Consider the following 25,957-nt stretch of genomic DNA (forward strand, 5'->3'; position numbering starts at 1 on the left):
AGTCCTGGATAGTAGATAATGCTTACCTTTACAAGTACTGTCTAATAATAGTAAAAGTACTGTGCACTTGTTTGGAATCATGCTGTTGTTATTGGTAAGCTTAAAGGACACCACATAACCACTTGTATATGTTGCCATTTGTCTTTGGTGAATTGTATTGTAAATATCGACTGTACTTTAAGAAATAAAATATGTAATTTAACAAACTATTAGCTTTTTACGTGGCTAGACATTACATTTATGCTTTGCATGTTATCAGGTAAAGCACCTAGATACAGCACTGGAAATATGTAAAGAAGAGCTGGAGTTGTATTTGAATCAGCTAGAAGAAAACAAAGAGAACTTTGAAAAGCAGATCACAAAGAAGTCTGAAGAGGTAAAACATCGTTTTTTCACAATTTTTCTTTATATTTTGTATTATATTGAGATAAAAAATTAGAAAATCATGGGAAGGTTTTAAGATCTTGATGGAATTCTGTGATTTTGGAGTTTTTCTCCCACGTTTATTTGTATTTTCATAGATAGAGCACACTCCTGACTTCATAGAACTTTACAATGTCAACAGATAAAAATACATTATGCATCTATCAGTTCAGAACAGATTAACTTTGACAATAATGAAAGTAAAAAAAATAAGTATGTACGAATATGTAACGTGAATGAGGCCGATTACATAAATAAAAGAGGTAGTTACAGTGAACATCAGAAATTAAACAAGATGATGTATAGAAAAATATAACAATATAAACATAATTCACAATACAATACGATTATGAACAATTTAAACAGGCAGTTTTGTAAATATGGTACAGAATGCCCTCAACTTGTAGGAACCTTTTCCAGGGTTACATTTCAGGTGTGGCATGATAAAATACATGAACAGCTGTTCTGTTATAAATTGTTCCAATCTCTCCAGCATTGTATATCGTTTCTGGATGCTTCTTTCATAATTTCCCTGTTCTCTTTACCACAGAGGATTTAAAACTGCATCATGTTTTTCTTGGCACCTCAAGAGCTCTTATGCAATCCTTTAAGGAGGGTGGAGGCCCAACTAAGCTCCTACCAACCTCCCTTTCACTACTCCGACCACATCACAAACAGATAAGATTTCTCCTGGTCCTTCCTTTTTTCCCCTTTTCAACTCCAACATCCAGGTTAATTTCACATGTTCCTTCACCTCAGTGCTTCTCTATCCAGGAAGAGGACTGGAGCAGGAAGGAGGTGTGTGTTCATGCCCCAACAAGGAGCCAGCTGTTTGGCTTTTTTCTAACCTAAAACAATGCAAACGGCATCTGGCTCTTTGATGGGACATAGACACATAGCCAGATGCTACTTGGATATTTTCTTAAGCTAAGCAGCATACTATAACAACAAATGCTGCAAACTCCTTATTCTCTCCTAAAGCTAGTTTCAGTGGTTCTTTCGCTTTCTTGCATAGTGATGTAGAAAGGATGCATACCAGTTTGAGTCTCCTATAAGCTCTAAAAAGGTTCCACACCCCTGTTGTAAAATGTAGAAACAAACCCTGTCCTCATAAACTTCATTACTAAGAAGGTCCAATACCAATGTTCATGTTGGAAGGTCTTGAACAAATGAATAGCATTTCGTTTCTTAAGGAATACTTGGAATAACTTAGTCTCATCTAGTGAATGTTCCTTGATATTAGATACTTACATTCATCAATTTATTCTTGTTATAGGTTAAACGATTACAGAAAGAGTTGAAGCTCAAATCTCAAAGCCTTCAAGATACCTCTGAACAGAATGTGTGCTTGCAGCAGTCACTTCAGCAGCAACAACAAATGTTGCAGAAGGGGGAATTGAGGATTGGTGAGCTGGAAGATAGCCAATCGAACCTTGAAAAACAGGTAGCGTATATGACATCAAAGGATATGTACTGCATCAATATGGTAGCCTTTTGTCTAAAGATGGACTGTCTTCCCTACCTCTTCCCTGAAGACTTAAGAAATTAAGTTTGTCATGGAGTACATTTTTACATTCTAGATAGGAGTAAAATGCACTTTAAAAATAAACTGTATGTAATTTGCATTGCAAACATAAAGTTAAGGGGAACGATAGCCACAGGAAGTAAAAAGTTTAAAAATACCACTTTCAAATAAGGTGTTTAACATCCACTATGTGTATATATATATATATATATATATATATATATATATATATATATATATATATATATATATATATATATATTAGGCAGAAGGACGTCTTGCAGCAAATCGAGCAGCACAAAAGACGAGGCGAACCCAGGAACTGGTGCTTATATTCACTGAAAAAATCATAGGTTTCTGCCACGTTGTAGTTAGGAATTAGCATTTAAAAAACCTTAGAAATTCACTGAAAAAACCATAGGTTTCACCCATGTTATAGTTAGCTGGACATTTCTCTCATACAAAACCATTGAAATTCCCCCGTTATAGTTAGTTCAGCTAACTATAACTCGTGCACCCGCAATGCACTGCTGATGACTTCACATATTACATCACTCATCACATGGTCAGTGACATCACTGATGACATCACAGATGACATCACTGATGAAATCATCCATGTGAAAGAGTGGCAGACCTCCTCTCACCCTAATATAACCTACAATACACACATTCAAAAAATAGATACTAACATTTTCAAAAATATGGAGATACCAATACCAGTTACAACAACCTTTGCGTCTCTCCAACCTTTCTTATTTTTCACGTTTTTCATCTTCCACTCAATCTACACATCATCCATACACACATCTAATTGCTGCATTCCTTAGCTGTGATTATCAACTATTCTTCTATTTTATATTCATATTTAAAGTGCAAGCCCTTTATCGAGCCTTTTTGTTGTAACTACTGTTCCAGGAATTCTGCTCATACACAGAACTGTGCATAAAGACTTAGGACCTCAGTGAATTCCGGTGTTCCAAAACCCACCTTACTACACAAACCCCCTACCAAACCAGCAATCAGTGACTCATTGGTTCTTCGGCCTAGAGCAAAAACACCAATGACTAGTCAACCCAGAACATGCGACTTAGATTACATGAAGTAAAGTGGATGAGGAGTGGCTACGGAGCCGAAGGGAATGGCGGCGTGAGCTTGGAGCTCCGCGCCTGTTCCCCGTAATCATCCTGGTAATAGGAGCAGAGACACCCACGAAAGCCGCCGCACACAGTCCGGAGGCGATGCGAACTGTAACTGCAGCCTCGGACGGATGGGGAAGCGGAGTGTCGGCCTGCTAGCGAGGTAAAGGACCATCGCGGGCCAGGACTCGGAGGAGCACAAAATGGCGGCTGGTGTTGTGACCGAGGAAGGCGGAGCAGCGTAGCTGGGAAGGAGCTGCCTCACCATCGGCTGAGCGACCGGGGGAAGCGTCCTGCCCGCAACGTGGGACACTGGGCGAGGCGGAGGCAGGCCCGGAGCTGACTGTGGGGATTGCCGGGTCTCGGCCCCGCTCGGCTGGGACACCGGCGCTGAGACGGAGATAGTGGGAGCGGCGTGGAACCGGGAGGCGGAGGGGAAGTTCGTCTTTTCTGGTCCCTGGCCGGCTGGGGCTTATTCGAGGTAACGACCGGCCCCCACGCTGAGGAACGACGACCGAGTGGTCCCTGGGGCTCGACAAAGCTCCCAGCTGACATAGCGAGCAGAGCGGAGTACAGGTACGACGGCCCTTGTTGGGAGAGGCGCCTGGTGCCCTTATCTACACGGCGAGGGAGCAGTAGACAGGCAGGCTGTGGCAGATGACGACGCGGGCGGAGCGGGGAACGCTGCCCGCATTGGGGGTGTAGGAGCCTAGTGGGGCACGAGAGAGGCTCTGCCCTTGAGCTCCGGCCCTGGGGGCCGTCGGAAGATCTGAGGCGGCCCGGCGAGCATTGGTGGAGTGTGGGGGACCGAGCGAGGAGGAGGAGTGAGCTGGCCTCGTGGGATCTGCACCCGGGCCATACAAACACATGCGCAATCTTGGGCCTGTAACCCGTACACCTCCGGGGAACCTCTACCGCAGCTGGGAGAACTCGCGACCTTGGCCCCCGGTAGCGGCTCATGATCCCTGGCCCGTACTGAGGATAAGTGGGGGCTCGACGGGCGCGGTCGGCGCTGCACGGAGCTTGGCGGTACTCCTGTGGGCGCAGAGTGGTTCAGACGACGGGATCTTGACAGCTCGATCTGACTTGAGATCGGCTGCGGCGCAGCTTTTGCCTCGTTGGCCCGGCCCTGGAGTGGGGCCAGCGGTGGAGACACGATAGGCCGCCCTTCTGCGAAGGCACCACCGGAGCGCGGACCCCTGGAGGGCCAGAACTGAGACTTGGGCCCTAGGATCCTCTCGCTGCCTTGAACGGATATGAGTGCGGACCCGTGCATGGGTGGGGAAGGCACTCTGCAATCTGGAACGGAGGCACACTGAGGAGAGTGATTGAACCGAGCAAACAGTAGCGGGCGCTACTACAAGGGACGGTGATAAAGAGCAGGAGGGGACACGAAAGCCGCGAAGCCCTAGCTGAGCTTGCGGGAGGGGACGACCCCCCTGGGGACGTGCCGGCCACGACGCTGGCGAGCTGTGGTGGATGGGGAGAGAGGTGTAGCAGACGGGTGGACACTACCACAGCTTGCGGTCCTTGAGCGACTACAGTCATCACGCCATGGGGAAAACTAAAGGCAAAACCGAGGGGGCCGCGGGCTCGGACTCTCTGGAGGGGGGCACTGCGGGACCTTCGGACCTGCAGCAACTTCAGGACTGCAACCAGAGAGGCCTTGCAGCAGGACATTGCGCAGGTGGTAACTGGGCTGGGGCACCTGCGAGCTGACCACGACAAACTCAAGGATAGAGTTAAGGAAACGGAAGACACTTTAGGGGTCCTAGCCCCGGCCCACAAAACCATGGAAGCACAGCTATCGGACGCTTTGGAGAGGATACAAACGTTGGAGAAGAGGGCCGAGGATGCAGAGAATAGAAGCCGCCGCAGTAACGTCCGGATAGTGGGACTGCCGGAAAAAACAGAAGGGGAAGATATGATAGGGTACCTGGACGATTGGTTTAAGACTAAGGTGGCGCCGGAAGGACTATCACCATTCTTCACCCTGGAGCGAGCTCATAGAGTTCCGGCTAGGCCCCCCAAGCCAGGTTTGCCTCCGAGACCAGTAGTGGCCAAACTGCTACACTACAGGGACAGAGACCTCCTGCTCCAACGCGCCCGTGAAGCGGGGCCGTTCCAAGTAGCAAACAGCAAGGTGACTTTGTTTCCGGACTATACCTTTGAGACGCAGAAGCTGAGGGCCTCTTTTCTGTCCATTAAACGGGAACTGCGGACCGAGGGAATTCGTTAGTCCCTGCTCTTCCCGGCCAAATTGAGGGTCGTCCTGGACGATACAACTCACTTCTTTCCCACGTCGGCGGATGCCTGGGACTGGTGGGAAACGTATAAAGCAGGCACGGATGACGCCCGAATCCGAGAGGAACGGGAGCGAGCAAAGACGCAGACGCGGAAATCACAAAGGCTGCGATGGCGGCGACAAGGTTCGAAAAAACCATCGATGTCTCAAACGGAAGCGGAGAGACAGGCGGCACTGCTGGCAGTTGAATCGATGTCGAATGCAGATGCCTCCCATTCACAGAGGGGTTCGCACTCGTAAACAAAGGACACAGGGTCGGAGTCGGAGACCTCGGAGACATGCAGCGCCAAGGGCCCGCTGGTGACTCCACAAACCTCGGAGGAGATCCTGAACGTTTGATGTGCAGCGGCCATTGGATGGACACTTACTGAGGGAAGAAGGCGTGAAATATGAGGTTTTGCTGTGGGGGGGCTCAGAGCGGGTGATCAGACCGCTGCTACTTAATGGGAGTGGGGAGGGCGATGTTTCCACTCTCGGTTCTAGCCACAACCCGATTGCCCTTAAGGCGCTCACGGTTACGACCTTGAATTAGTCTGGCAGTTGGGGGGATTGATCTAGTTTGGATGGGTACTGCTAGTTGGACATTGGGGCCTGTTCTGGGGGGGGGTGGTAGAGGGTATTGTTGGGGTTGTTCTGGTTTTTTGGCGAAGGTTGATGCAGAAACGGGTGGGGAACATTATGCCAGATGTTTGGGATATTCTGTGGGGAGACTCCACCGCTCACGATAATGCAGGACAGCGACAAGATCTGAACTACGAGCTATGGGACAATGACTAGCGCAAATGAAGTGAGATGCATAACCTGGAATGTGCGGGGGCTGCACTCAATGGCACGCAGACACAAAGTACACGCCTACGGGTACACCACCCTGCCAATCATTAGGGAGGTTTTAAACTCCTCCATCTCTTCGGGCTTAGTCCCTACCGCATGGAAGCAGGCTATGGTCAAAGCCTTGCTGAAAAAGCCCAACTTGGACCCCACAGAGCTGAGTAACTACCGCCCCATATCCCTGCTCCCATGGGCAAGCAAGATTTTGGAGAAATATATAAACCAACATCTCATAAACTTTCTGGAAGATCACCACCTACTGGACCCCACCCAGACTGGCTTTAGACCAAAACATGGGACCGAAACCGCCCTCCTCATGGTCACCGAGGAGGCCAGAAAAATCCTAGATCAGGGAGGATCAGTGGCAGTGATCCTCCTTGATCTTAGCGCGGCCTTCGACACGGTCAGCCATGACACTCTGCTGTACCGTATGTCCCTGGTCGGGATTAAGAGCAAAGCTTGGTCTTGGTTCCAGTCTTTCCTAGAGGACAGATCCTTCCGTGTGTTCGATGGCGAGTCTGTATCCACCAGCAGACCTTTGAAATGCGGAGTCCCCCAGGGCTCCTCTCTAAGCCCTGCACTTTTTAACCTGTACATGAGGCCACTGGCCGCTGTCGTCCGCCCATTTGGGATTAAGATCATTTCCTATGCGGATGACACGCAGCTGGTGGTCTCCCTGACACAGGAAGCCAATCCACCTGGACAGGGCGGGCTTAGAGAGTGTCTGGAGGCAGTGAAGACCTGGATGTCCCTATCGTCCTTAAAACTGAATGGAGACAAGACCGAGCTTATGGTCTTAGGCCACCCGGATCTCAGCTTCCCCGCCTCCCTGTGGCCATCCAGTCTGGGTCCCCCCCCTACCCCTAAAAACAGCATTAAGAGTCTCGGAATTTGGCTGGACAGATCTCTGTCCTTTAATGTACAAGCTACAAAACTGTCAGGCACGTGCTTCGGCATCATGAGGATGCTAAAGAAGATTCTCCCCCTCCTCCCCATGGAAGCCAAACAAACAGCCGTACAAGGTCTGATCCAGTCACGCCTCGATTTTAATAATGTGCTTTATCTCGGCGCCCCTGAATCCACTCTGAGAAGGCTTCAGATAGTCCAGAATTGCGCAGCACGCATTCTACTCGACCTCCCCCGCAGACAGTCAGTCAGTAAGGACCGGACTGGCAACCCTCCATTGGCTGCCGGTGCGCCAGAGAGTGATGTTTAAAGCTATGTGCATAGCACACCAGTCATTCTGGAACACTGGTCCCAGGATCACACGGGACCTAATTACTCACTATACGCCTAATAGAAGCCTGCGCTCTAGCCTGACCTTCCTTGCATTGGCCCCCAGAATTAAAAGGTCCAGATCAGGAGGCAGGACATTTTCTCACAATGCTGCCAGGGCCTGGAATACCCTCCCTCTGCATCTAAGAGCCAACCCCAACCTTACGACCTTTCGTAAACAGCTGAAAACCTTCTTATTTCACCCAGTCTAATTAATCCCCTTCCTCTCCCCTCCTGAGCCACTGGTCGGATTTACGGTATTCCTAGCGCTTGGACGCCTCCGGGCAGCAATTCGCGCTATACAAATGCACATCCTATCCTATCCTATCCTATCCTATCTGGTCCGTCGAGGGGTACACATTGCTATGCTACAGGAGACCCATATCACCAAGCAGGAAGGGATAGCGCTACAGAAGAGATGGAGGGGTCAGTTATTCAACACCGCTTACTCAGCATTTGCTAGGGGGGCATTGATATGGATCAGGGCGGGGGTCCCGTTTCAGGCGGCCAGGCACATCATAGACCCAGAGGGGCGCTATGTGGCGGTGGAGGGCAGGTTGAGGGGCAGGGACATCATACTGTGTAGCATTTACGCACCAAATACTGATCAGGTGTCCTTTTTTACTAGTCTTTCGGGATCACTGGCACACTTCTTGAAAGGCTCGATCCTAATTGGGGGGGACTTCAACTCTGTAGCGGACACGACACTGGATAGATCCCACCCACCTCTGGCAGATTCCCCTGTTCATCGCCTCACGAAGGGAAGGCTCGATTGGCAAGTCCGGTGGGGCTTGGTGGGCGCATGGCACATGCAACACCCTGCGGAGCGAGATTACTCGTTCTTCTCGAGCCTCCACGACCTACATGTCCGAATGGACACAATGTTGTGCTCCAGGGAGGTCGGGCAGACAGTGGTAAGAACCGAATACCTGACCAGGACAATCTCGGACCATAATCCGTTGCTGCTTGAACTGGGATGGGTCTTGGAGGTATCGCGGGTTCCGACCTGGAGACTGCGACCCGAGACATTGGAAGACCCGCCTTTTCGAGCGGACCTAGAGGAGGGGATCACCCGATACTTCGGGGAAAACGAGGGGTCCACGACTTCCAGGGCGGCGGAGTGGAACGCTTTCAAGGTGGTGATTAGGGGCCAGTGCATAGGGAAGCACGCAGGCGCGCGGGGGGCTCTGTTAGAGGACCTACAGAAGGCGGACTCTGCACTGAGAGACGCTGAGCGGGCCAGACCGGAGCGCCCTGACCTACAGGAAGAGGTCAACTCGGCTAAGGAGGCAGTGGCGGTGGAGGTGGATCGCCTCCGTAGCTTTGATCATAAGGCGTTCATGCTTCGGGCCCATGTGGAGGGGGACAAGGCTGGAGCATTGCTTGCGTGGCTAGCTAATCCAGCCAGGCGTAGTTGTCCGATACTGGCGACTGAGGGGGCAGACGGTCAAATGCAATACTCCCAGTTGAAGATACTGGACTGTTTTCAGAATTATTATACGGCCCTTTATAGCAGTGCGCTAGCGGAGCGGGAGGACGGTATAAATGCCTTTCTTGGAGATCTCCAGTTACCACACTTGGAGGAAGAACAGGCGACCGCATTAGGAAGGGGCATAGAACTAGGTGAGATTCGCGGAGCAATTAAACGGATGGCCCGCAATAAAACGCCGGGCCTGGATGGCCTACCCATTGAATTCTACAGCACGTATATAGATCGACTGGCGCCTAGGCTACAGACGGTATACAATAAGGCTAAGAAGACCGGTCAGTTGCCCCAATCCATGCAAGAGGCCTTAGTGATTCCACTGCTAAAATCAGGGGGAGAGAGCAAACACCCGGCCTCTTACAGGCCGCTGTCCATGTTGACCACGGACTACAAGATACTGAGTTCCATACTGGCAGAGAGGCTCCTAAGGCACATGCCCGACTTAGTCCATGAGGACCAGTCGGGGTTTATACCTGCTCGGAGCACGACCATAAATATAAGGAGACTCTCACGCTTGGTTGACAGTTCACACATGGCAGCCCAGACGCCCCTGGTCTTGTCGGTAGATATAGAGAAGGCGTTTGATAGCCTAGAGTGGCTTTATTTATATAGGGTCATGGGGCATTTTGGTCTTGGGGACGGATACATCAGATGGACACAAGTACTGTATGCGGCAGCGGTATCTAGAGTGCGGATAGGACCTCTTGTTTCACATCAGTATCCGGTGGAAAGAGGTACCCGGCAGGGCTGTTCTCTGTCCCCCCTTTTGTTCGCCCTGGCGATTGAACCCCTTGCGGCGGAAGTCCGCACGGGAAAGCATTTTCGGGGAATAGATAGTAGGGGAGGGCAACAATACATCTCCTTATACGCGGACGATCTGTTGTTATTCCTGGAAAACGGGACAGAGGCGTTGAAAGGGGTGGAACGATTACTGGATCGATTCGGAGAACTATCAGGACTAAGGGTCAACTGGTCGAAAACTTGCTTGTTTCCCCTGAGGCGGAACACAGCACAGCCCAACCACCGGCCGGAGCTTCGGTGGGAGCCTGTTTGCTTGAAATATTTGGGGGTCTATATCTACCACATGCCGAAAGACGTGCTAGAGGGCAACATAGGCAGATGCATACGAGCGCTGAAGGGCTGTATGGCCTTTTGGGCCACGCTACCGTTGACAGTCACGGGGCGCATTTCATTATTGAAAATGATCGCCCTGCCGCGCCTCCTACATCTCTTTCGTACCCTCCCTGTTTGGATTCCTCGCTCCTTGTTTTCGCAGCTGAAGTCCCAGGTGACCTCCTTCTTATGGGGGACGGGCAGACGAAGGATTGCTCTGGCGACACTCACCCGCCCGAAAGATGAAGGGGGTCTTGCGGCGCCCGATTTTGAACTCTACTACTTAGCTGCACAACTGCAGATCTTTACGCAGGAGGTGGCGAGGGTTTACCGTGGCCCGGAAGGTGAAAGGTCCAAAGGCACTCCGCGCCACGTTTTGGCTTTCATAGCTTTACAGCAGAGAATAGCACGGGGAGATCTGACACCCGAGGAACGAACGTTCAAACTTTGCTGGGACCGGTCTCGGCGTCGGGCGGGCGAGCAACACCCGTATGCCCCGGAGATTCCCTTAGGCATGCTAACGGCACTCCCCCACGGTGGAGACTGGTCCCAACTGCAGAGCTGGGAAGAAGCAGGGATACAAATAGTGGGCGACCTCTACGGGGAGGGGGCACTGATCCCCTATCAGGACTTACAAGAACAATATGAGTTGCCTAGGGGAGGATATTTGGTGCACGCTGCAGTGACTAGAGCCATTCAAGCGCACTGGAGGGAAGGTCTTGTAGAGCCAAAAACAACTATGGCCTGCCAGTACACTATGATGGCGGCTGGAACCTATAAAGCAGTGACTTGTCTGTACTCGAGAATGTTGCGAGAAAATCTACCACCGCTGTCGGCGCTGAAAGCCGAATGGGAGGTAGATCTGGATAGAGAGATCCCAGACACGACTTGGGCTGGATTGGTGAGACGGGCCAGAAACAGCACGAGCAACGCGCGCTTTCAGCAGATCAATTTTTATGTGCTGCACAGGGCGTATTTGACACCGGGGAGAATTAAGAAATACTTCGGAACGGATAATGCGAAATGCCCGAGATGTGCTTTCGAGGGAGCGGGGCTGGCACACATGTTATGCTCATGTCCTGGTCTCCGAGACTACTGGCTAGAGGTGGGCGACACTTTAAAGGAAGTGACGGAGAGGACATTTCAGTATGATATAGCAGTCTGTTTGTTGCACTGGTTTCCCCACACGTCTAAAAACAAAACCACAAGCAAATTTATAGATATGGGGTTGTTGGTAGCCAAAAGGGAAATCACACGACACTGGAAGGCGAGAACAGGTCCCACTCATAGGAGATGGGCCAATGAGTTCTTGAAATGGGCCACTTGTGATAGTGCACACAGATACCAGATGGCGCGCCGCAAACCGACCGATAGGGCATTGGACACTGCGGCGGCTTGGGAGTCACTGGTTCAAGCCCTGAGGGACAGCGCACTACCAGAGGGAGAGGCAGAAATAGAGGACATTGGGGAAGGCCCTAGCGCAGTACCGGGGACATCGCAACATTAGGTGGAAATTGGCTGGTGACTCCTGATTGTACCCATAGCAGAGACAGAGGCGAATACTCCGGAGTGGGTGGTGGTTGTCTTGGAAGGGAGGGGGGGGGGGGGGAGTTGGGGTCATTTGCAGGGGCTTGGGGGATTGTGGGTTGGAATTACAGAAAAGCAGACGAGCATACAATTAAGAGGGAGGGCTACACTGACTATATATTACCAGGAAATCGAAAGTTTCATGCTTATCGCCGCCCGACCTCCGGGTTGTGGCCTAAAGGCTGTGTAAGGATGGGGATGCGAACGGACGACAGCAGGAAACGGGAGAAGTGACCCTGTGTAACGAATGTGTTCTGGTAAATCTGCAATAAAAATTATGTTTAAAAAAAAAAAAAATGAAGTAAAGTGGATAACAAAAACACTCTTTCAATATAGTCTTACACCAGTCCAAAACAAGATGTAAATAAAGACAAGTGCAACTTTGAAATGTTTATTTCTAACGCCATAATCTCATGCACAGTACCTTAGAAAATACAACCAAACATATTATCAGAAACAAGGTTGTCAGCAATGTTACTATTCTATGAAATACAAATAGAAAAAGCATCCTATAATGCTAAAGGTAAACACATTTAAAATATACCGACATTTCACCCTCCCTACCTAGCAGATTAGTTTATACCTACAGAAAGTCTCATAGGATTACATGGGCAGACCCATACCTCTGGTACTCAGCAGTAGTGGATCACATTCAGTGCTCCACAAACTGTCAAGATATGAATGTTCTCCAACTGTGTGTAACTTTGCTCCACAATGGATTATGAAACGCGCAAGTATGAGAGGTGGCCACAGCTCCATATGTATTATGGCTCGAACGTGCGAGGATCATTCTGAGTAACAGGCACAGTATTCAAGATAACCTTGATGTCACTATACACACAAAACTAGCGAGGCAGTTTACAAATCCAGCATACCAAATTATTCTCATATAAAGCAAAATACTCAGCCTTCTCTAAACAATATCACAAGTACGTGTCGTGTGCAAAGCAGAGCAGGAAAGCAAAAATAGCGTATAAGCTTCTAATAAACCCATGCTAACTTAACAGGGTGTGAGTGCAACGCTCAGCCCCATGGCACCCTTTCTTGATCAAAGCACGTGATATAAACGTGGGCGAATTAGAAACGCAGAGTCCAAGCCTAAAAAGCAGAGTCAAGTTCACATTTCCCCAAAAAAGTTATTCGCTCTTTGATAGAAAGCAGTAAATAAATAATAAAGAATACGTAGAAAAATCAGTCTTAATCTAAGCACAGTATGTAGCAACAGCCTCCAACAGGAAGTCATTGTTCTCATCTGAAAACATTTCAGCCATCCAATTCAATAGTGGGAATGAACATACATGTTCCTCAACGACTGGAGCCATCGGAGGAAAACTCGGGTCATCTTCAATGTAACTGCGTGCCAAGAACTCAAGCGCCGCTGCAAAAACATTCCAACGTCCCATTATTCCATGTGTCGCTGCTAAGGCCATAATCCCACCACCAGAACAGAGCATGTCATGAACCAGTAAGGGGCTCATCAGCTGGTCATAATCCGCGTTGGGAGACACCGTACTGCAGAGACACAAATCCAGGGCCCAGTCGAAATCACAGCTCAGGCAATGGAAGACAGGTTGAACGCATGTGAAAAAGGAGAATCGAAACGATAATCCATAAGCTGCACTCCACTTTGCATGAGGCAGCGCTCCATAGTAACTAATCCTTCGGTTGCGAAGCAGCAACAGCAGGGACATATTATCGTCTGCTGCAGGATGTGCATCCATATTTATATAAACAAATTAATAAAAGCACACCGGCAACTAATGCGAGTATTAAGCGCAAACCACCAAAGATGCTGGAAAAAATCTAATGAAAAAATCCCGAAAAGACACCAAATATACTTTCTACAGAAGTCACAAGGCCACTGCTTCTAACTTTAAAAAAGTACGGTAACCCCGTAGTCAAGGACACATTAAAGATACTCTAAATTAACTCCCCAAAATTCAAGAGCACGTCTGTATTTAATAAATCATGCACTTCTGTGCGGGTGTTTGCTACATGAAGGACAAATGTTTCTGTACCAGATATAAGAGCGACCTCTTTTTGAGACAATAGCGCTCTTATACGACTCATTTGGTTGACTCTGCTTTCAAGGTCAAAATCGACAGCCAGATGGAAACATCCAGCTTCCCATGCAAAGGAGTTAACACAACTTTTTTGTAATCAAACCACACGCTCCGTTATCGTAATCATGTAAGCGATGCCTGCTAACATTGCACAACCATCTCCATTATTTCAAAGTAAATAACACCCGTTTCCAGTAAAGTGAACGTTGTTATGATAGTAGGTGTCGGACTACCTTTCAAAACTCAGTCCAAATTAGGCACATCTTGTATACAAGAGCCATGCAATTGTATGTGTCTACAAATTAAGTAGTGATCTGGTACTATTGTGCAATCCTCGCCATTCATATAGACTTCTTTTCCCTCCCTCAGACACCTATATGAAAATGGTAATAACCAAGCTTCATGCAGATAAGCGCTCCCTAAACATCCATATCTGCCTATAGCATAGTATTTCATGCAAACCTCAAACTTAACCAGGTTAAAAAATAACGTTATGATACTGTGGATAAGCCACACACCTGAATTGGATCTCCAATGAGTCAGCACTTCTAACCATTCATAGCGTGCCCTGTGCTCTGATTTGACAGTGAGAGAGTGATCGCACCATAGTTTGTACTGCTAATCATTCTTAGCATACGCTACGAATACCCTTTGACGTTACACGTCGCATCAAAGCTTCCGTGTGACGTCATGTACGGCGCCCCGTACAAAAAAGACGCGAATGTTTTTAATTGTTTAAAAACATATATTCATGGATTTAATGAACATACTAACAGAATACTTAATCTAGGATAATTATGGAATATTTTTTTTTAAGTTTTAAAAATCCTATATTACTTCTATATTGTATGAGTGCAGCTGCGTGCCCCTCCGCCTGGTACCCTAGACTCCACCACGCCCAGACCTGGTTCATAAGCACGCTTGATCGTCACCACAAAACCATTAGCACGCATATCGCTTTTCCACACATGCTTTTACAACTGGTATGCATTTACCACACATGATAAATACATAATCTTAATAATGTTTTTTTGTTGACCAACACGTGTTGTAATGCCTGTGCCTTACGTCCTTCAAATTAGTTTCTAGCTATACGTGTGACCAAGTCTGATAAGATCGGAGACCAAGGACAAACACCATGGTATCTGTGGCACGAAATCTCATCGATCACAGAGAAAATATGCACAGGGTAAAATGAAAGTAACAGGTATAGTAAAAATAACGGTGAAAAACTACTAAAATGGAGGTTGGACGGAGTATGTAATCAACGTTTGGCGCCTCGACACTACATTTCAAATAAATATACATACAATATGTTTATTAATATATTACAAAAGTATAGCACCGGATGACACACATGACACGGGAAAAGAAAGCGGCAAATTTAATAGCTAAAATCAGGAGAGGTTTGCTTGGCGAACTTGAAGTAAAAGAAAAAAAATTGCACTTGCAAACAAGGGCTGCGCATGCGTAGAGAGTACAACTGATGCAGGAAAAAAAAAAACTGAAAGTTTTACATACTCTCATAGAAATATAGCTCAAAAAATTGCCCCCGTAATTTGCCCCCCGGGACCTAATAAACAAAACGGACTTCTAGTTTTTTTTCACCTTTTCCACCGCGTACAAGTACTGCACAAGTACCCCGTCATTTTTTATTTTAATTAAAATAAAAATTGAGCCTAAAGATCCATGTACAATCCCCCTGACCAAGACTATAGGGTCAGAATGTTTCTACCCTGCCCCCTTTCCTTATTTCTCAACTTTATTTTACTGTTTTCTTGTGACTCGGCTTTCGCGACAAACAAGATGGCTGACAACATTTCCTGTTTTGGAGTATTGACAACCAATCAGCATGCAGCTCTTGCTCGTAATTGTACGTATTTCCATACGCGTACGCCGCGATTTTCCTTTAAAAAATTAAAATTAAAAATAGAGCCTAAACATCCATGTACGACCCCGTGAGCAAGCCTAGAGGGTCAGAATGTTTGTAGCCTACCGCCTTCCCTTATTTCTCAACTTTGCTTTACTGTTTTCTTGTGACTCGGTTCTAGCGAGGCACAAGATGGCCTCCAACACTTCCTGGTTTCGAGTGTTGACAGACAGTTCACAGCCAATCAGCATGCAGCTCGCGCTCGTAATTGAACAGATTTCCGTACGCGTGCTGAACTCCGTCTCTAGATATCGCTATGATTTTATTTGCAAATTTTTCAGAAACTACTGAACGGATTTACACCATTTAACAAAAAGCACAATCTGCGAACAGAACTCTACCTCTCTGCCAAATTTCGTGTAATTCCGTTCGGGCTGTAGCCCTGGCTAAAGGTCCCTATGGAAAAGTGCATGGGGAAAACACGTTTTGAGACCCCCCTTTTTTCTCGGCCCCACTTGACGAATCACCCCCAAGCTTTCAGGGAAGAAGCGGAACCAAGCAGGCCATTTTCTTGCAGAAATTCACGAAGATTCGTCCACCGGCGCCAAAGTTATTCCTAATAGAATGTTGTTGATTTCCCATGGAAACTAGGTCCTAACTATAACTACCTACTGGCGACCGCCAAAGGTTACATTGACATTATAGTTAGTTTAACATTTCACTGACAATGCAATGTTTTAAACTCAAAAAACCACTGAAATCTACCTGTTCTAATTATCACTAGTAACTAACTTATGCAAAGTCTTGTCATAAATAATGTAGTTTCAAATGTTGCAGGACTTCACCTGCAGCCAACCCCCCACTACGCATTGCCATAGGCTCCATCCCCCAGGGACCGTATTTTTCTTTCAATCAATCAATCAATCATTTAATTTGTTAAGCGCACTACTTACCCGTGAGGCGTTCTGGATTCTTTGCAGTCTGTTGATGAGCTTGGACGAGGCTCCGGCGTGGAGGGCGTTCCCGTAGTCGAGTCTGCTGCTGACTAGGGCCTGGGTGACTGTTTTCCTTATGTTTGTCGGGATCCATCCGTAGATCTTGCGGAGCATGCGGAGGGTGTTGAAGCAGGTGGAGGAGACAGCGTTGACTTGTTTGGTCATGGTGAGTTTCAAGTCTAGGATTACTCCCAGGTTGTGTGCGTAGTAGGTGGGGGCCGGGGGGTGTCCCCAGTGATGCGGGCCACCATGAGTCGTCCCATGCTGAGGGGTTGGACCCGAGGATGAGGATCTCTGTTTTGTCTGAGTTCAGCTTAAGTCGGCTTTCCTTCATCCAGTCGGCGACTGCCTTCATTCCCTGGTGGAGGTTGGATTTGGCGGTGAGAGGTTCCTTGGCGAGGGAGAGGATCAGCTGAGTGTCGTCGGCGTAGGAGATTATGTTGAGGTCGTGCTTTCGGACGATGCGTGCTAGTGGTGCCATGTAGACGTTGAACAGCGTCTTTAAAGAGAGGGGACCACACGGCCCCCTTCAAGTCTTTACGGCCTGGGGCCTTTGTGTTTTTTAAGGGAAGGGAGACATGTGGCTACCTTCCCCAACACTCTTGGGCTCACTCGGACCCCATCTCCTGGGGCTATTTTTGGTTAATAGGGGAGGGGGCTCATGGTCCTCCTCCTTGGGCCTTTACCGTCCTTGAGACTCTATACCCTTGGGGGCCAAAACATATATTTAGAGGGGAGGGAGAACATTGCCCTCCTTCCCGAGAAAATAGTAGCCCGGGCACCCCATGCCCCAGGACCTTCCTTTTTTATTAATGGATGGTGGCACGTGGTCCCCGCAAGCCTTTTATGGCCCGAGACCTTTATTGTTTGTTTACGGGGAGGGAAGTGTGCATCTCCCCCATCCCAACTCTCTTGTAGCCCCAGGCACCCCATCTCTCATGGACCTTTATTATTAATGAGGGGAAGTGGGCACATGGTCCACCTCCCTGGTCCTTTACAGTACCCGAGACTCCATCCCCTGGGGCCAAAACATATATTTAGAGGATAGGGAACACTTGCCCACCCCACCCCTCTTCCTGAGCCAATAGTGGCCCCGGGTGTCACATCCATGCCCTGGGGCCTTCCTTTTTAGGTCGAGCCTAGCGCAGCGCACATACACTGCTCTTTGGGAGGCTTCTTGTGAGCACTCTAAACTTCTCCGTGTGGGTCTGACTCCTCACACACATTGGATTGGCCTTTGCGTGGGTCTTTCAATAATGAAAGCACGCAAATGGCCAAAGGTGGGTGCATGTCCCATCTCCTTTCCAATGTGTCACTCCCACTGCGTTTTGCTCTCGGGAGCGAGCAGCGGCGCGCAGGGTGCAGCTGCATTCCTGGTGGGTCAGGTTACATGCAACGTGCCGTGCTTTCGCTTTTGCTTGTTTTCACAATGGCAACAGCTTCTTTTAATTTATTCTGTCCCTCCCCTTCACATGTGTTGTTTTTTTATTTGTCTCTCCCCACCCTGAGATCTCTGTTTATTTATTTTTAAGTGAAACAGCCCTCACCGAGGCTTGAACCCTGTTCTCCAGCTCCAAAGTCGGCAGCATTATATGTCGAGCACCCTCCTCGTTTTTCAGCTGCTACATTTGCCATGGTTTTTTTAATTTATATATGCTCTACAACTTGTAAACGGAAGAGCACATTTTTTTAAGGCAGAGAGAAAATGTGCAGCGGTGCTTGAGGTGTGGCTGCTAGGAAGGACCCGGGAACAGTTGAGAAGGAAATGGCCCTTCTATTTGCCAGACTTTCCCAGTTACTTCCTTCTCTGCGTCCCACATGCCTTGTACAGCCACACAGGAACCAGACTAGTTGCACTTGGGTCACTGGAAAACACGCAGCCAAGCGCATACTGGTCTGGTGAGAGGCACATTTTTCTCAGTTTTCTAGAAGTAGCGCAGCCGTGGGTTAACTCTGCAGGTGAATGCATCTGCTGCGGAAACCTGCATGGACCGACAAGTCACAGCTTTGTATGCAGCAGGACTGGCCGGTATTGTCATCCTTCCAGGTTGATACTGGGGACCAGAGAATGTGTTAATGAGTACATCTGTTCACTGAGTTACAGCTGTGCGTGACTGTGACAGCAAGTGTAGTTAACATACAGTGGCTGCACCCTGCGGACACTGGGTAAAGGGGGTGAGGCGTGGGTTTGTGTCTCCCCTCCATACATGCTCCAGCTTGAGTGTTTCGTTTAATTGTGCTGGTCTGCATCAGTGTTAATGTCTGCCTTGGTTTCACCCAAAAGTGTGCGTTTTTTATATTCCAGGTTGCACTTCTTCCCTCGGTTGCCTCGGAACTTTGCAGGATTTTTAAAGTCTTGTGAAGTGCTTGGGTGTGGCTGTGTGTGTGCCGGGAATCTGTCTCAGCCGGACTGACACACACGACGGGGGCCCTGAAGCCCTTTCAGCCCAATGGGCATTGCGCACCTGCCAGAGACCGACCTCTCTCTCTTGCAGTAGATGACGTCACAGACATCTGTACTCTAGATTGAGCCAGAGACCGCTCACACACACACAGTACATCACGTGACGAACAGCTGCACTCTAGACTGCACCAGAGACAGCTCTCTCTCTCAGTACATCACATGACTGAGAGCTGTACTCAAGACTGTGCCAGAGGCAGCTCTCTCTATCACAGTACATCACGTCATGGACCACTGTACTCTAGACTGCACCAGACATATGAATGTTGTAACCCACGGGGATAATGTAAAGATGATTCTGTGCTTTAACTTTAATAAAAAGTTTTACAAAAAAAAAAGAATAGCACGTGGCCTATGCGGCTGCAGTGTGGTCTGAGGTTTCAGTTGCCCAGCATCAAGGGATCCTCTGTGACCATGTTCAGATTTTATAGGAGACTGCAAAAGATTTGCAGAACCAGTGACATACTCTCCTCCCTTCCCCATCCAGAGCTGACAGTGGTGACCAATTTATCGCTTTTTGGTTGTGGTGGCCATCTCAAAGAGGTAGAGATTAGAGGCCTCTGGCGGAGTCCCGGCTCAATCTTCTTGAGCTGAGTGCCATCCACTTGGCTTTGAAACCCTACCTTCCATCCTTCAAGTGGCGGGAGGCTGGTGCTCACGAACAATGAGGTTGTGGTAGAGTCCCTGACCCTGTACCTCTGGAAATGGCTGAACCACCAAGGAATTATCCTGGTGATGAACCACCTGGCAGGATCATTGAATGCAAGGGTGGACAAGGGTGGACAAGCTCAGCCATCGGGCCTAGAGGATCATGAATAGCAGTTACACCCGGAGGTGACGTAAGGTCTCTTCCTGCGAATGGGGAGAACCTTGATTTAATCTGTCACCACTGAGAATGCACAATCTCAGCACTTCTACGTTTTGGAGTTTCGAAGGCGTCTCTAGCTTGAGGACCTGTTTAGACTTGAGTGAAACACAGGACTCAAATCAAATCAATGTTTATTTGCATAATTAGTTAAAATCATTACAAAATTCTCATGATAAAATTACAGTACAAAGTTTGTTAAAAATGCTGAGGTTATTGTCTCTCGGCCTCCATTTTTATTGAAGACAATGTGTATAAAATCAGAGGATTAGACTGTCCCTGTTGGCCTGCCACCTTGATAGCCCTCCTGTTCAGTTTGTTCTAAACATTTTCTAGCTTCTTCCAGGAATTTGACTCCACGGCATGCCAAGATTATGGAGGCACCTCCGAGACAGCTTGTGACTGCATGTCTGCAAGAGCGAATGTTTAGCGCGTTGAGGGTGGATTTCAATAAGAGTCGTCTCTGATTTATCAGGGCCGGGCATATACAGAAGAGGTGGACAAGGGTTTCTGTTTTATAACCACAGAGGCGACATTGTTTCGTCTGGTGGGAAGGTTTCCAGGATGGTAGTAGATCTTTTGAGACATGCATCCCCATCCGATAGGCTATGAAAGCCTTTTTGAGATAATCACTAAAGTGGGATACTAGATATGCCTGTGGTTTTAGGGTTGTAAAGGAGTTGATGATGGTCCAGCCGTGCCGACGTTTTGCCAGTATCTCTTTATCCTCCAGAAAGGATTTTCTTTTTGCTGCCGCGTTGGCTAGTTTGCTTAGCATTGCCTTATCTGTCCCTGGTTTCCATGCTGATTCCAGCTCCAATTTTTCCACACACAATTTCAAATACTGTCCCCAGATATTCGGGGTTTCGGTTTCCCCCCGTTTTATGATTTCCTCCCAACTTAGCCAGTCCAGTGTGTCAGGGTCTGCAGATCGAAGTTTATATCAGAGTTTCACAAAGCCGCTCATGCTCCGGAACTTCTGATTTTGCAGGCCGAATTCTAGCCTGACTTGTGAGGCTAAGGCAGATTTTGGCAGATTGAAGACCGCTTTATAAATTTGAATCTGTAAATCTTTAAAAGATCGGCCTCCTTGCCGCACCATGTAACTAAACCATAGGATAGGGTGGGCATTATCTGCGCTGCCATTACTTTTAAAAGATGGTTATAGTTGGGGCAGTCCATTTTTCCTTTAAGGGAACGGTATGCAAAGATTAAAGATTGTGCCTTTGCTTTTAATGCTGTTTTGTGGTCCTTGTGATTTACTCCTTTTGTGATTGTTATTCCCAAATACTTATAATACTCTTGTTCTTTCACTGTTGTTCCTTGGGCCATCCATTTGTACTTTAATTTTTGCGGGTCAACTAGACGGACCACTTTGGTTTTTTCTTTGTTCAGGTCCAGGCTTTCCCGTTCTAAGCACGATGTTAATTTATTGATAGCTCTTTGTAAGACGATTGGGGTTTTACTCAACAGTACAATGTCGTTGGCATATTGTAGGTAGTGTATTGGGTTATTTACCAAGTGTGGTGGGTGGCTGTCTGCTGATTCGATCACGCTTGTGAGGTCGGAAAGGAAAAGATTAAAGAGGGTGGGGGCTAATACGCAGCCTTGTTTTAGGCCTTGGTGCGTTTGGATTCTCCTGGTAGTACTGCCTCCATTTCCCAGTTTCACTTTTGCCCAGGTGTGGTGATGTAGGGCTTTAATAGCTATTAAAAGTTGATGTGGCAATCCCCAGCTCTCCAATTTTCTCCATAGGCGCTCTCTATTCACCCGATCAAAGGCAGACTTGATATCTATGAAACAGGCATACAGGCGGGTGCCCTTTGCTACCGCTTGGTCTGTTAGGATAGCCAGGCAAGTTAGGTTGGTTATTGTTCCCATTCCTTGCCTGAATCCTGTTTGAAATGTTGGCATGATCTTTGTTTCTGTTATCCAGGCTTGTAGTTCCAGTAGGATGCAGGAGGCGTAGAGTTTGGCCTCTACGTCTATTAACAATATCAGTCTGAAATTTGTGGGATTGCGGTGATCGCCGTGCTTGAATATTGGGTGGATAATGCTGCCTTTCCAGGAGGCGGGTAACTCTGCTTGTTTGTATATTCTGTTGAACAGAGGTGTTAGGGTCTCTGACCACAGATCCGGGTCGTGCTTAAAGATCGCGTTTGGCAACCCGTTTGGTCCTGCTGCACCCTCTGACTTTAGTCTTGAGATTATCGTCCTCAGTTCATTTTTGGAGGTTAGGTCGTCTGGCTCTGTTGGCCCCTTCTGATGTTTTTCCTGTCCGAATTCACAGTAGACCTTGTTCTTCACTCCTTTTGGTTCCTCCATGTTGTCCTTAGCTACCCCTGAGCCTTTGGCATGGCTTGGATCTGTATTACTGTATAGGGTTTGCACATGTCTGATCCAGGTTTCTGCACCAACCCCGGCTTCTTGTAGGAGTTTTGCCCCTTGGTTGAGCTCATTTATGATACCCCAGAAGTCCCGGCTATTAGGGTGTTTTCCTGCGATTAGCAGTTTGTTCCATATGGTTTCTTTGTATAAGTGTGTTGCGTCCCTCAATGCCTTCCTGTAGGTACTCCTGGCTCTCCTTAGGTTGGATTTGTTTGCCGCTGACCCCGATGTTTTTTGGCTTGCGAGGGCCCGGACTTCCTTGGCCACCTGTCTTTTTTTAGCTCTTAGGTCCATGCTGAACCATGGCTCCTTCTTGTTGTAAAGATGTCTGTGGTTCCCTGACCTTGCTGGGAACTTTTGCTGCAGTACCTGAATCATTTGCTCCCAGTTGGGAACACGGTCCTCCTCCTTTTGTGTTCCTAAGTTGGCCATATGTGCTTTAACTAAGTTTGTGATTTTGCCCAGCCCCTCTCCACGCCATTTTAGTTTTCTCAGGTTGAACTTTGATGCGTGTTGCAGTAGTGAGGTCGTTGTTGGCGCAAAGCTTGGTGCATTTTTCAGACTTATTATTTGGGGGAAATGGTCGCTTTCTACTCGATGTTCTATACCAAAAGATTCAATGCTGGAGATTAATTTGTCGCTTACTATAGAGTAGTCGATTATAGAGTATACCCTGCCGCTCAGATATGTGACGGCTGCCGGCCTATCCCCCTTTGTGTTGCCATTCAGGATTGACAGGCCGAAATCATTGAGGCTAGATGCTAACTTTTTTCCGCCACTGTTTGCTTTCATCTTCACCTTCGCCTTGTTTTGGTCGATGAGGGCGTTGTTGAAGTCCCCGGAGATAACCAAAGGGTAATGCGAATAGATCCTTTGCATAGCCTTAATTAGTGACAGCAGGATCACGTGTTTTTCTTTTTGTGACTTCTTGTCCGGATGGATATACACGTTAAATATTATCATTTTCCACGGTTCTGTCCCCGGTGATGGATGTTCGATGATTCTGGTCACCTGGACCCACTTCAGGCCCACATCTATCTCCTCAGATGCCCAGTTATATTTATAGGTTACGTATGTCGATAGTCCGCCGCGGGGGTGGCCATGCGTGGAGAAACTTTCTGCATATATGTGATGTTCTTTGAAGCCTAGAATTGGAGTCGAATGTAATTTCCATGACTCCTGTATCAAGATTATATCTTGGCGTAGAAAGAATGCTTGGGTTTCATAATCATGGGCCATTTCTCGAAAGCCGTGCACATTCCACGAGCAGATTGCAACTGTAGATTTCTTTGTTAGATTCTGAGGGGGCGGCTCGTTCCGCAGTGTTGCGGAGGAGTTTAAGTCTGGGTTAGGTAACTTTCTTGCTCAGGACGCTAGGTATCCAAGACCAGTCCGTTCTGTCTGCGTGGTAGAGACCAGTTGTTTGTAGATTGCGCTTGTGGGCTCTGGCGTGGAGGCCCGGGCGCCACGTAGACAAGAGATGTGTTGACCTCTGCTCTCTTTCCCCTTTATTTGGTCACGTGTATTAAATTGTAAGGGATATGGGTACTTCGGACGCGTATGTCGCATTATGGATATTCCCCATGTTTCAAACTGAGGTCTAGCAAGGTATATCCTTTCTACCAGGTCCTTTGAGGCCCAAGTTGTGACTGTTTCTTCTATGGCCGTATTGTTTGTGTTTTGCTGGAATACAACAGAGTAAAGGTCCTGGGAAGTAATTTCTTTTAGGTCCGGTACTTCGTTAAACAGTTTTAACAAATTGCCTCGGTTCAGAATGTCTTGTGTCCCCATTGTTGGATATTCGGGGATAAAAGTTAATTGTAGGTCATATGAATCTGAATTTTTGCTTGGCTCATTATGTATTGATCCTGCTTTTCGAGCAGACAGGTTGTGAGATTGAATCCTGTCACAACCGGGGTAGGCTGATTGTTCTTCTTGCTCTTTCTGTACTGCCTCAATTGTGATTTTGTTTTTCTGGGTTGGGGCTATGTTTGTTAACTTCGTTTGGGCCGTACTTTGCTCCCTTTGCGATAGCGAACATTTGCGATCCTTGTCCAGGACAGTAATTCGCATAGGGTTTGGCACAGATTTGGTTTCGAATGCTGCTGCCGGACCACAAGATTTGTATACATTTCTTTCAGATGTTGCGGATAGTTGTTGTTCGATAAAAAAATGTATAGCAGGGTTGGAACCCTCTTTGTGGCTATGTTTTGTGCCCAGACTGTTATTTTCCAGGGCTGGTGTCGGGTCTTGTTGCTCACAAACTCCATATTCGCCTACTTGTGTTGGCTTCGTTTTTTCACTTTCCAGCACGCGCACTGGAGTCCATTTGACTTTTATCGCCTGTGGGTGGAGATGGGCTAGGATTAACTCCTGTCCTGGTGCCTTTGCCCCTTGATGAATTCGATGGATTTAATTTATCGAGTGGGTCTGCAGAAGTGTCCTCGCCCGCTGTCGACCCATTCAATGGTTTGGATTTGTTTTCGTAATGGGTGTTTGTATTAAATATGGGGAAGATTTTGTCCGGATCTACGTTTGGTCGTTTCTTGTACTTGAGCCTGGCCTTCCTTGCCCTTTTCCTTTCTCTCTTTGTTGGTTTGTCCTCGGTAATGGATTGGTGCATGGGATGTATTTCTTCAGTATCTGAATCTATTTTACCTGGCCAGCATTCCTTTAATGGTTGTTCTCGGTCCGTTGTTTGTTTGCTTGTTGTGGGGCCATTAATAGGCTTTTGCTTTAGGTGTTTGTGGTTTCTCCGGAATAGGCTTAGTTTCTATCGCCTGACAGTAACCGCGTGATTGTTTTACCTCCCCTAGGATGTCCATCAAAATGGCCGGGAGGCTTGCTAGCTTTTCAATAATGCTTCCACATCCGCAATTTCGTTTTTGATTACTCCCGCTTGTGTTGGGCTCTAATTTCCCTTGAGTTGATAAGAGCATTGATAGGGAGTCCAGTTTTGCGTTTATGCCCGAGATGTGCCCGGCCATTAGTGTAATGAGGTCAATCTGGACTTCCATTTTATTGGATTGGTAGTTCAGCACCCTTATTGCTAGCTCTAGAGTGTTTAACAGAGATTGGGTCCATGGCATAGAGGGCTCGTCTTTTTTGATTTTGCTCAGGTCCTTAGGTTCGAGGTCCGACGTGCTCCCCGATGAAATTGTGATTGGCGCAGAACGGCGATGGTGTGGTTGGTTTGCCTGCATAAACATGGTGTCGTTTATGCATGCTTTTTGTTGGTCTCTTTTTGGCTCGAGGCCGCGGGGTGTTGAGACCAACATACCCGGACTCAGATGTTGATCGCCAAAGCAGTGTTCTGCTCGAGGTGCTCTCCCTTGTGAGTATGCACTTTGTAATCCTCTCGGTAAGTTCCTCGAGTTGGGAGTCGTTTGGTACTGGTAGATGGATTTTTGTGACCTGTATTTCCCTCCTGGATGTCCTCGGTTGCTATTGCGTGGTCACTGACTTCGACTAGCTCCGCAAATGTCGCACTTTTACTCTGGCATGCCCTGATGTCCTTTGCGGGGCAATTTTCTGAAATGTCCTTTATGGCTTGGCCTCCCTTGATTTCATTTATAGCTGCGGGAGTGTTAGGACGGTGCACCTGTGCGGTTGCCAACGCCAGTTTGCCTCGGAGT

General features: G+C 47.8%; 1 protein-coding gene across 3 annotated transcripts in view; it reads left to right on the forward strand.

The window, feature by feature from the left end:
* The window catches only part of CCDC18 (coiled-coil domain containing 18), a 1,360,824-nt gene that overhangs the window by 698,709 nt on the left and 636,158 nt on the right, over positions 1-25,957 (forward strand). For all 3 annotated transcript variants that reach the window (XM_078646342.1, XM_078646344.1, XM_078646343.1), the window contains 2 exons: positions 260-376; positions 1,700-1,867. In XM_078646342.1, the coding sequence (XP_078502468.1) occupies positions 260-376; positions 1,700-1,867 (285 nt within the window). The remainder of the gene's footprint in view (positions 1-259; positions 377-1,699; positions 1,868-25,957) is intronic.

Source organism: Lissotriton helveticus, chromosome 1_1, assembly GCF_964261635.1.
Source record: "Lissotriton helveticus chromosome 1_1, aLisHel1.1, whole genome shotgun sequence".
NCBI classification, from domain to species: Eukaryota; Metazoa; Chordata; class Amphibia; order Caudata; family Salamandridae; genus Lissotriton; species Lissotriton helveticus.